At 45.5% G+C, this 12,470-nt stretch overlaps 1 protein-coding gene across 1 annotated transcript; it reads right to left on the bottom strand.

The window, feature by feature from the left end:
- Positions 1-6,853: 6,853 nt before the first annotated feature.
- Positions 6,854-11,975, bottom strand: LOC119483397 (zinc finger protein 629-like). The gene is made up of 4 exons (XM_037761490.1): positions 11,149-11,975; positions 8,753-8,838; positions 8,450-8,555; positions 6,854-8,258 (listed from the first exon to the last, which is right to left on the bottom strand). The coding sequence occupies exons 1-4, from the start codon at positions 11,534-11,536 to the stop codon at positions 6,985-6,987; spliced, it is 1,854 nt and encodes a 617-aa protein (XP_037617418.1). The 5' UTR covers positions 11,537-11,975; the 3' UTR covers positions 6,854-6,984.
- Positions 11,976-12,470: the final 495 nt, after the last annotated feature.

The raw sequence follows: 12,470 nt of genomic DNA, 5'->3' as shown, positions 1-12,470 counted from the left end.
ACAGTTGAACGATGTTGGTATCACCCAGGGACCAACTCAAGACATTTTTTTTCACCTCACATAGTCTTTATTAAGTGTATAATGAATGTTAATTATACACAAGGCGTATACATACTGTCACTTATGCACACAGGCGCACACGCACACACACATATTCTAACACGATGAGCGATGAACACAAAACTTTGCTCTGCACCTCCCATAACAGCCTGACAGCCTCCGTGCGTATTTCTGCTCCATGGCTCCTTGTAGCATCAATATGTGCAGGGAGTGATGCGATGTCCTCAAATGAACCAAGATGCAACTGATGGTTCAGGCAGTGGACATAAGGCACCTCGCCACCAAGTTTGTTTTGCAAAAGTCGCTGGACTCCTCCATGCTTCCCCGACATCACAGAGGCTCCATCATACACTTGACTTAAACTCTTGGTGGGACTTAGACCTGCCTTGACTAACTCGGACAGAATGATGTTGGTGATGGACTGCACATCACCTGAGTCTGCGGTGGCCATGACAAGCAGTCGTTCTGTTATTTCCAATGTTTCTTTGTGACAAAACGAACAATTATGGAGATATTTTTCTTTCCCAGTAGGATCCCTTGTTCCATCTACTTTGATCGTGAACCACGAATTCCCAATTTATTTCACAATTGCTTCGGTCACAACATTGCTCATTATGCCGATAAGCTCATTTTGCATGTCATGACTAAGTAGCGTTTCAGGGAATCAACTTAAAAATTTGGGCCAACTGTGGGTCTTTCCTTAAGTTGAAGTCAAATAGGGATAGAAATAGCCCGCTTCCTCCCTCTGACATCATCAAAAGCATCTAATTTACCCCATAGAGACAACTGGTTAGAAACTAGAACCTCCATGACATCAACAATACTAGACACATAGTACCTATTTTTCTGGAGCTGATCTGCATTAACTAGCGTGGAGATTTGTTTCCCTTTCTCTACACGCTGCTGTCTTTCTTTCCACTGACTGAAACAGACCAAATGTTCCTTGGATGTCCCGTGTCTGTTAAGTCCCTTGTTAGCCTCCACTGCCTGTTTCCAGTCTGTAAAGCCTTTGCTAGTGAAAGCAGGACCACATCTGGACTGAGAAGAGCGAAATATTCTGCACGGGTAACAAGCAGCATGATAGAATATTTAAGCCACTCCCGATGAATGACCTCTTTTTAGTTCCAAAGAGACGTGAGGGTTACTTCTCAAGTCTTACTTGCATAGGTCCATCCGCTCTCAAATCATCGGGGCAAATATCAGTCTCCATAAGCCGCTTCACGTTGGCCCGGCGGCGCTGGGGCTGGGCCCTGTAGCATCAGCATCCTCAATGCTAACGTTAGCTCCATCGCTGCAGCTTGTTGTCTCTGTGTCAGGATCAGGTGCAGTTGAGCTAATATTAGCTGAATCATTAGCTTGAGCTGGGTTGTCACTGCCATGACCTTTTACCGATGTGTTTGCTGTTCCAAACCACTTTCTTATATCCATGTTAATTGAATGACGCACATTGTTAGCTAGTTAGCCTTGTTTACCGCCAAGAACATGTCCACAATAGAGCCACCTACCTAACGTGAGGTGACGTCTCTGTAACGTAACTACAAGTTCAACCCAACCCTGTAATTGATTGGCTGGTCATACAATGCTGTTATTAATTGTCTTAGGGAGGGGGGTGTTTTATAGGCTAGTACAATAACAAAGTATTTCATAAATTCAAACTATGTGTTTAATTTTGTATTGCAGTGTGAAGTCCTTACATTACCAAACTGTATGACTTCATTTTACTTCTAGCTGTAAAAGTGTTTCAGTTTAGTTTTTTTTTGTCAGGAGAGAATAGAGCTGAGGGGGGGCACAGTGACCTATTGACGGGCCTGGACCCATAAGGCCCGCCCCTAACGCTGACGCTAGGTTCTACGATGCTGGTTATCAACTCAGTAAATCAACCCAGAGTTTCTCCATCTGGCTACGAGCGCGTTCACATGAACGGGGCGGTGTTTCCAGCATCTGACCAATCACAGCCATGGACAAGTCTACGGACCTGCAGACGGACAGACAGAGAGACACATTTTACAAAAGGAAGAGTAAACTATATTAGACATATAGGAAGAAATTAAACACTTAATCCAGACTAAAAGTAACACAGTTGAAGCTGCCAAATTGAGGAAGGATAGCTGGCAAAAGAAAACATTACAGATGTGTAAATGCGTAAATTAACAGATTTATTAATTTAATGGAATACTCAAAAGATATAGAGATATAGTTGTCTAGATGGGGCAGTGATATATAAATAGCTTTTAGAAGTGTAATGGATGAATGAATTACACTTCATTGTGCATTGTGCTCTGGAGCAGGTCAGGTGTTCAGCATCAGTTACCATGGTGATCTACCTCAGTAAAAAGTGATCCACCTTCGTAGGACGGAAAACCCTGAAAGGTTAACCCCGAAGTTACCTCGCTAACCGCAAATCCTGCTTTGTTCAGTGGGCTGGAGGGAGACAGGCTTGACAGTAGAAACGTTGCACACAGGATGGACACAGGACAATTTCTTAGAGTCAGTTTTCAAAGGTAAGTCTTTGGTGGACAGCCATACCTTATCTCCTGGGGCATAGACAGGTGCAGGTGTGCGACTACGGTCGGCTTGATGCTGGTAGCCGTCAGAGGCTTTAAGGAGAGCTGAACAGGAACGGTGCCAGGTTTACGGCATCTACGGGCTTGGTTTGAACAGAAGGCACAGAGATCTCCTTCTCCTCAGAAGGGAAGAGAGGTGGCTGGTATCCAAAAACACATTGAAACGGTGACATACCTGTGGCTGATGTGGGCAAGGTATTGTGGGCATCAGGCCTGCACGATATGAGGAAAATCTGCGATGTGCAATAACATTGTTCAATATTGCGATGACGATATGACTTGACAACAGTCAGTATCAGGTATTCCTCCTGTCCACTGTCCTCATCCCTCTGCTGATGTGATTCAGTGCTGCAGGTTACTTGGACCGCTGGTAGAGGGAGGAGGGCTGCTTTGTCTCAGCCAGCTGATGAGTAAGAAAAGTAAGATATGTAGCAAACTAACCTAAACAGTTAGACTATACAGGCCCTACTGCCAGCTTTTTGTTTTAGCTTGTGTAGCTGAGGGTGACGCTGCTCTATACTTTATGAAGATAATAAATTAATAACACGGAGGCTCCGTAGTCTTCAGCACATCACCGCTCCACGTCTTCCGTTCCTCCCTTCGCAATAAACTCCCTGGACACATTCACTGAAACACGGCTTACTAGAGGAACTAAAGTCATTCACATCTCAACTGAATAACTAACACGTGTTTACAGTTAGCTGTTAGCCGCCGAGCTAACGTGCTCTGCTTGTGTGAACAGCAGGGGAGGATGAGAGACTGCAGGACAGAGCAGATTGAAACGTTACGTTCCTCAATGTTTCACCGTTTCATCGTTGTTCTGCTTGTTGAACAGGTGTAATAACGTATCTTGGCTTTACACTTGCAAAGTTTTATTGCACTAACTTACAGAAACGAGCGTAACGTTAGTAGTCGTCAACTTGTCTCCATCTGGTTCACTTCTCTGTCTCCATGGCGGCCTCTCTGATCAGCTGTTCACTGACTTTCACTGTGTGTGTTTATGTGTGTGGAGCTCCGACAGAGAGAGGATGCAGCTTTAGCCCCGCGGCCCGTTTAATAACGGCTTTTGGTAACCATCCCTAAATATAATGAGTTTTCTTTATTCAGCGAGTTTCAGATTGCCTTTTGCGATGTGTTCATCGCACATGCTCATATCGCGATGACGATGAAAATACAATTAGGCCGGTTAACCCTAGTAGGCATACTCCTCCCATGGGAGGAGGGAGGACCAGGTAGATGGGTTGGAGGAGGCCATACAAAGGAGGGAGGTTGGTTGGCCCGCTCAGCTTGACCGTTTGATTGTGGATGGCATTCAGAGGTGAGACTGATAATAAATATGTGCTGTGTGTACCATGAAACATTTGAGTTTCAGAGACTTTGTTTCCTGAATTCTGGTGACTTTAAAACAATGAAAATAACAAAATAAAAGTACACTGCAATAGCATGTTTAAGTCAAACTTCTAATTTTACCTTTAAATCTCGGGAAAGAAAAATGAATAATTCGCCCCTCTGGCATAACCTTTGCATGTGGATATCTAGCATAAACTAATATTCATAAGTTCTAATTTTTTTTTTTTGCCCCTGCTGTCCCTTTTTTAGGATTCTACATGCTGTACAGAGCCAGAAACAGGTTAAAAAAAAGTAAATTTGACATAAATTGGGAGAAATAGGAATCGTGACCCAGGGAGGAAACTGGGAGAGGGCAATGAAAAACGGGAGTCTCACGAGAAAATCGGGAGGCTTGGCAAGTATGCTGTTCTGGCCAATCTGCCAGATACTGGGATATGTCTGGGAGGGATAAAACTATGAGTGATACATGGTTGTTAATTTATAACTTACCGTGCATTAAGTCAATCAATGATGCTGAATTCCTTATTAAAAAATGTTGTGAACTTCAGATGGATCTCATACAGTATATCAGTAATACATTAGATCTCTCTCCTTTTACTCAGGCTTCTCTGTGCTGGACCATCAGCCATTCTGTGACGTCTCTCTGCCTCTAACAACTTACTTCAGGCCAAGGGGGCTTATTGTCATGGGTAACATACGTTTACATTACTAAGCAACTGTGAATTGAACAAAAATATGGTCCTCTCTCAAGGTTCCATGGTGGAGAGGAGGTCGTGTTGCTCTGGCTCTATCTATCTAGCGTGGAGAGAGGTCGTGTTGCTCTGGCTCTATCTATCTGGCGTGGAAAGGTGGTCGTATTGCTCTGACTCTATCTATCCGGCATGGAGAGGAGGTCGTGTTGCTCTGGTTCTTTCTATTTGGCGTGGAGAGGTGGTCGTGTTGCTCTGGCTCTATCTATTTGGCGTGGAGAGGTAGTCGTGTTGCTCTGGCTCTATCTATTTGGCGTGGAGAGGTAGTCGTGTTGCTCTGACTCTATCCGGCGTGGAGAGGAGGTCGTGTTGCTCTGGCTCTATCTATTTGGCGTGGAAAAGAGGTCATGTTGCTCTGGCTCTATTTATCTGGCATGGAGAGGTGGTCGTGTTGCTCTGGCTCTATCCATCTGGTGTGGAGAGGAGGTTGTGTTGCTCTGACTCTATCTATCTGGCGTTAGCCCCCTGAGGCAAATTTGTGATTTGTGATTTTGGGCTATACAAATAAAATTGACTTGACTTGACTTGACTGGATGACAGAGTGCAGGGGCGGAGACCAGGAACAGAGACAGACAAGCACACACAGACAGACAGGACAACGGACTAAAAAAGACAGACAGAAACTGTCACTAGGATGGCATCGTGACAAAGACAAGTGCAAGACTTCAAAAAAGTGGACTCGAGTACTACAGGCCTGGTATCACGTGGTATCTCTGGGTCGTCACTTAGTGTGGAAAAAAAACAGATAACTGTCTGAGATTGACAGCAAGTGCCTGGCAACGACTTGTTGTGAAGTAAATGCAATGGAATGGGGGATGGAGAATGTAACATCTAGTGGCTGAATATTATCAATATTATCAATGTTATCAATAGCATCTTAAACTAAGAAGGTGATATATGTTCACTTTTAACAAACTCTTCTCAGAATATAACATTCCTGTACACCATACGCAGAGGTGTTTACATTCTGACTCTGTGATCTGAAACCACAGATTTGATCTTGCTGGAGTGCTAGCATAGGGCTATGCTAGTGTGAGAGAAAATACCATATCCCTTTGTGTAGAATTTGTGTACTCAGATAAATCTGAATACCCTGGGAAAGCACAGACTGTACTAGTTTAGATACATTACTTATCATCCTCGCCTCTGCACTCTGCTAAAACTAGCTAATCACAAGTAACTCTTTTTAACAATAGACAATGATTTCACTCAGAAGCAGGGTGGAAGGTGTGGGCTACAAGGGGGGGAAGGCTAAACCAAGATTATAAAGAATGATGTAGTGAGGGAGCTCTTGGTCTTTGTACACTGACTTCGTACTGCTGTATGAACCCAAATGCATTTGCTTAATAAATGGTAATTTGCTTTCTTAACTGAATGACCAGAGACTGTTTATTAGATAATTTCTCTAACACTAGCAACTAATGTTAGCTGCTGTTAGCACTCATGCCGCAGCCGGCGCTGTGCTCTGGAGACATCGCTGTTCGCTTAGTATTGCTGAGTTTAATGATAATGTTATTGACATCTATTAATTCAGGGTCCTGGCAGGAGATTTTTAATATTTTATTTCAGTTGTGTACAATTTCCACAGCATCAGCAACAGGTATCCAAGGTGTTAACGTTACCAACACACGGAGAAAGGGATGTCTGTGTTGGTGACGTTGTAGGGTGTCCCAAATGGAGGGCAGGTCCTGTAACTGACATTCCCTGAACAGGGAGCAGGGACTACTGTTTATGTACAATGTGGATCAGAACGCTGTTTATGTGAATGACATCAGCTGACGGGAAGTTAAACATTTTTTTGGAAATTACATTCTGTTAATAATGTAAACTAAATTAGAAACAATTAGAAATGTAAACATGTAATTAATTGGCTTCAGGAGGGATTTAAAGAGATAACTATACCTTTTGCACTTCTTTCATTCATGCATGTATCTATTTTTTTATTTTGCAATGTTGTATTATTGTTGTATTGTTTATTTCTACTAACATTTAGTTGATTATTTATATATAATACAAAGACTATGCATTTGTTTATTTATATGAAAATTATAATGGATGTCAGATTCTGGAGGTTCTGTTATTCTTTGTTCTGTGACGTCGGTTCCAAGTTGGAAAAAAATGTGGAGACAGTTTTGTTTATGTTTTATTGTTAAACATAAATGTGTATTAAATGACAACAGCATAGGTCTGCTAAATACATTCTGACAGACATATGATGAGCCCTACTGACTTCATATGCACATTACACTGCCGGTTACTCTCTATGTCAGTCCCTTCATGGCTTTGTGCGTTTGTTCATTGCCAATGTGGACGCTGTGGTGGCGAACCAGGTTTCCCAGCACAGAGAAGCTCTTGCCACACTTGGTGCAGCTGTAGGGTCTCTCTCCGGTGTGTACGGTCTGGTGCACCTTAAGGCTGCAGGCCTGCGAGAAGCGTTTCCCACACAGGCTGCAGCTGTAGCGCTTCTCCCCTGTGTGGACGCTCATGTGTCTCTTGATGTGGCTGGACTGGGAGAAGCGCTTGCCGCACTGAGTGCAACTGAACGGTTTCTCTCGGGTGCACCCGCTGGTGGTGTTCAGCTGGTGCGGGTGGATGAAGGGCTTCCTACAGAGGTGGCAGTGGTAGATCCTCTCCCCGGCATGGGAGCGTTGGTGCACCACCAGGTCCCTGGAAGTGGAAAAGAGGCGGCAACACTGGTGGCAGCTGAATTCTTGCTCTGTGCTGCTGGGAAAGCTTCTGCTCCTGGAGTCAGAGGAGGCGATACTGAAGGAGGAGACAGTTAGGGAGTCTGACATGGAACAGTTCCCAAAGCTGCTCTCACTGCTCTGGAAAGGAAAAGATGAGGTGAGATGAGATGACAGGGGCTCCTCTGTGCTTGTCACTCCATTTGAGGAGTGTTTGTGGGGAGCTGTCAGAGACCTGGCCACCTCTGGAGAAGAGAACAGGTCATCGAAGGAGGAAGAGTCCAAGCTGCTGGTGTCCAGCTCTGCTGCTTCACGCTCTATGTGATGACTGCTAGTGTTAGTTAGTGTGCTGTTACTCACACACTCATTTCTAGTGACAGAAAGTAAAGGATTACATGTCCGAAAAGCTTCAGACCAGGAGGGTTCAGCTTCCAGTTTGACTGCCTCTCCCCTCCAGTCTGCTGCAGCACCACACAAACCCTTCACTCCGCTGTTTGGAGGTGATGGCTCTGAATCCAGCGTCGCCATCGGTGCAGTCTCGTCATCAGGAACTTTACTACTACTGGACTCAGCCGACAGAGAGTCAATGGAATCTACAACATGTTTTTCTTCTTCTTTGGTCAAGTCCGTCATTTCTCTGGCTCTGTTTGGACCACCACCTCTGTGTGCTGGATGAGAGTACCGACACGGAGTACTGGCCTCCTCCACTCCTTCCTCTTCCTGCTGCTGAGCTTCAGGTCTGGGAAAGTCCCGATTGTCATACCGACCTGACAAACTGACTCTGGGGATTTCTGCTTCAACATTCCGAGGGCGGTCGCTCTCAGCAGCAAGAGAGAGATACTGGGGACCAACTACAGGATGGACAGAGAGAAAAAGACAAGATCATATCATTCTTCCATTATCAACAGCAGCAGTTCACTCAGCTAACATCCATTACTTCACACCTCTGGAAACTTTTGGAAAAATAAAATAGGTTAATGAAATCAAACATAAATGGACTTCATTTTGCAGAGTTATATTCCTGACAGTGTTTCATACATACTGCTGATGTTAGAAGCTGTCTGATGGTCTTCCAGCTCTTCCTCCAGCCTTTCCTTCTTTATCACTACCACCTCTGGCTCCACCGGCTGCTCCGTCACAACCACCAGCTGGCAGACAGAAAACATGTCATTACTGCTGCTGCCCTACAAATCCCATAAGCGCTTGGCTAAGTTATCAGCAGCCACGCATGCATACTTTTAACACAATCTTTACTTTAGTTACATTTCAGTTAGCAAGCCTGCATTTCTCACCTCTACTGTATGTGGACACTGACAGAAGAAGAAATAAAGGACGACAAGCTGACCTGTGACCCCTGAGTGTCAGTTTTCTCCAGCATGGTGGACTTGACTTTTCTTTTGGAAATGGTAGAGCTGTCTTCTCCGACGTGATCTGTTCAAAGCAAATCAGAGGAGTTTGTTACAACATGTTCATTGTTAAACTATCAACACTAGGTGTCTGCAGTGGTATTGTTTGGGTTTTTTTTCTTGATAAAATATCACATTTTTGTCTCCTGCATGATGGAGTGTTGTTAGATGTTAAAGTTTACACATGTCTGCTGTTCAGTCTTGGTAACCCTTGCTCTTTTTTTTTTTTTTATAAAACTTGTAACGTTAATCACTCGGTATCCTGGAAACATAAAATGAAAATGCAGAAACACCCTCTTAAGTAATAAAGGTTAGCTTAGTAATAGAAACAACTTATTGAATACAGCCTCACAATAGTGAATTTGCTTCTAATATCCAGAATGTCCAAGCAAATAAAAAGGATGGCGTTGCACTTACAGGAAAGTCAATAAACACTCCATGGAGGCTTTAGACGCGGACCTTGTCACTCTCCTCTAACCGCTAATGAAGTTGCAGGTCAGGTGGTCAGCGTCCCATATTTCCTCCTGGAAAACCTCGGAGAAATGATGCCGCCTCTTTGGGTGTTTTAAAGAATCTCCTCTCTCCATCAGGTAGGATGATTCTCAGTGTCGCAGGGTGGAGGAGACTGAATGGAAGTTTCCTTGCATGCAGCTCCTTCTTCCCATGGCTGTATTCTTTTCTGCGTCTTGCCAGGGTCGCACTCAGGTCCGGGAAAAACAGCACAGCATTACCGTTGTACATGATGGGGCCCCCTTTCTCTCTGGACAGCTTAGCAGCGACACATAGAATTTTATCCCGATCCTGGTACTTCAGCAGGCGAATGAGGATGGGTCTGGGTCTCTGGTCTGCAGGCGGGCGGGATGCTGGGGACCGATGCGCTCACTCAATGATCAGGGCCTCAGTGAAAAGCTCTTGCCCCAATATGGAAGGAATCCAATCCGTAAAAAAGTGCTCCGTGTTCGTCCCTTCACAGCCTTCTCGTAGACTGACAGTGCAAATATTATCACACCGGCTGTAATTTTCAAGCTGGTCAACTTATTCTTCAGGACATGGGAATCTAGCTCTGTTAGCTTATCCTCCGCGGTGCTAATTTGCTCCTCTGCCTCAGTGATGCGTGAGCACACCCCATCTATCAGTGTTCTCAGCCTGAAACAGTCTGGTTGATTTCAGCGGTTTTAAAGTCAAGCTTTTCGGAAAGAGCTTCATTGCCATGTTTTATTTCTTGTCATATCAGCGAGCTTCCTTCCACTTCATGTTGATCCTCAGCCGCAGTTTTGCACTTGTCGCTCGCTTCACGTGTCACAGCTTCCCCAGACAGAATTTGTTCAGTAGCTGAATTTTGAGACTCATTTCTAGGTCTCAAGTCCATGTTGCAACTTCTAGACGAAGTTGGAGGTGTAACAGGTATTACAGAATAAGTTTAAACCGAGTGTGCACGGATGTGCAAGTCAAGCGTCTGCCTAGCTCCGCTGCATCACATGACCCTTCATAGCCTTTTCTCGCAGCATCCGCCGCATGTAGTAGCATTAGGGATGTCCAGAGTTAACCGTTTAACCGTTAACCAACATTAAGCATTTGAACAGATTAACACTATCGGTTAAAACGGTTAAAAGAAATGTTAATAATTAACTCAAAACTGTACACACACTGCTACACCTACGTTCACAGCTAGAACGCCACCAGCAACCTCACACTCACCACCAACACACACACACAGTCTGTTGGAAACTCGCTAAAGTTACGCAGACTACGTGTGCGGCGGCGAGCCTCCCGCAATGCTACAGCTGCTAACGTAGCACAAAAACACACTCTGTCAAAGGCTCCAAAAGGCATTCGAAAGGAGCTCATTTCCATTGTGGAGCGCTTCACAATTCTCCTCTATGATCACAACAGTGGGTCAGGGGGAGAGAAAATATCACGGAACGCATCAAAATCCACAGTGCCTGGTGCACAATGGACAACGCCTAGGTGCTAGCTGTTCAAACTAAACACAAATGGGGAGTCACAAACACCAACCTGATTATTCTGGGGGGTCGTGACTAGAACTTCATCGCATTTTATCTACCATAGGGCCATCCAACTCTTGCCTCCCACCCCCACCCCTCCTTTTCTAACAGCCCACCCTAACCTGATATAGCAGGCTGAAACCAGCCCTGTTACATGTCTATCATTATAACAAGAACAAGTTCTCTTAACATCGAAGTGCGTTAGAAAGAGAACAGTTGAGCTGTTTCTTCTGCAGTAAGAATCCATCATGTGTAATGTATGGCTGGACCCTGGTGTCTGTTCTCCATGCAGGACAAAGCTGGGTTAGTTTCAGATGGAGCAGGCTCACCTTTCCTGGTACAGGTCTCCTCCACCTGCAAGGGGCTGGGCTCTCCTGAACGGACCTCCATCAGCCGCAGGGTGCTCTTCAGCTCCAGGTTCTCCCTCTGGCTCTGCAGGGTGCTCTTCAGCTCCAGGTTCTCTCTCTGGCTCTGCAGGGTGCTCTTCAGCTCCAGGTGGTCTCTCTGGCTCTGCAGGGTGCTCTTCAGCTCCAGGTTCTCTCTCTGGCTCTGCAGGGTGCTCTTCAGCTCCAGGTTCTCTCTCTGGCTCCGGGACACCTCCAGCCTCAGAGAGGCGAACCCGTCCTCCACCAGCTGACAGATCTCAGCCACCGCCGCGTTAGCCAGCACCTCCATGATGGACGCCAGCTGAGTGTGGAACTTCACATAACTCGCCATCCTGCCCTAACCCTAGGGTAACGGTACGGTAACGGTAGGGTAACGGTAGGTAGCGGTAGGGTTCTACCAGCAACACTACTGATGAGTTGTTTGTTCGATATTCAGTCCTTGTCATATGGTCACAGTGACCCATGTGAGAGGAGAGAACAACAGTTCCTCTCCGTGATGACTGCCGTTAATCTTCCGTTATAACAAACACCGGTTGTTATTGTTCTTTTAATACATCCATGGTTGTTATCAATGAAAATGTTGTTTCTATTTACTTCCGGGTGTGCGCCAAGGCCTATGGAAAGAGGTGAGGACACGGGTTGGGTAGCGGGGTTTAACGCATGCGCAGTGTAACTGGAGATGCGGTCGTGCGTTGCTATTGGCTCAATTTCGGCGAGTGCAGACCAGATTCTACTGCGCATGTGTGGTACCCCCGATGATGTGACGCGAGACATCTCCTCTTTCCCGCTCTCTCAATCCATCCGTGCTCTTCCACCCTCCTCGGTGTGCGCGAGGTTGTTCCTCCTGGGGTCTCATTTATAAAACAGTGCGTAGGATCCATACTAAAAATGTGCGTGCGCACAAAAGACGAAAATGGCGTACGCCAAAAAAAAATCAGATTTATAAACCGTGCGTACGCACACCTGCACGCAATGTTCCCTTTATAAATCACAGTCCACCTGGAAATGCGCGCACGTTGATCCGCCTCATATCCCGCCCACTACACGCCCACATTCAACCATAAATGGTCGATGCAAAGCACCTCACGAATGTTTCTGCATGTGAATGAGCCTGTTGTTGATCAGTGGATCTTTACGGTGAATCACGGCGACTACCGAGAGGAAGACAGAGAAAAAGAGTTTTTCTGACACAGAGATGGAGGTGTTTGTAGGTGAGGAGGTCGCTGAACACTCGTTCCCTCCTGATTCTCTCATTCACCTCACGT

This window comes from Sebastes umbrosus, chromosome 3 (assembly GCF_015220745.1).
Source record: "Sebastes umbrosus isolate fSebUmb1 chromosome 3, fSebUmb1.pri, whole genome shotgun sequence".
Lineage (NCBI taxonomy): Eukaryota > Metazoa > Chordata > Actinopteri > Perciformes > Sebastidae > Sebastes > Sebastes umbrosus.
The sequence above is the reverse complement of the archived record's forward strand: the minus strand, read 5'-3'. Positions and strand labels throughout refer to the sequence as shown.

What these genes read in the sequence shown, in the direction of transcription:
- LOC119483397 (XM_037761490.1), bottom strand. Translation starts at nt 11,536, where the DNA reads ATGGCGAGTTATGTGAAGTTCCACACTCAGCTGGCGTCCATCATGGAG. An exon ending in GGAGACCTGTACCAGGAAAG is followed by an intron (nt 8,839 to 11,148) that starts GTGAGCCTGCTC and finishes TGCTTTGAACAG; the next exon opens with ATCACGTCGGAGAAGACAGC. An exon ending in GACAGCTTCTAACATCAGCA is followed by an intron (nt 8,259 to 8,449) that starts GTATGTATGAAA and finishes TCCATCCTGTAG; the next exon opens with TTGGTCCCCAGTATCTCTCT.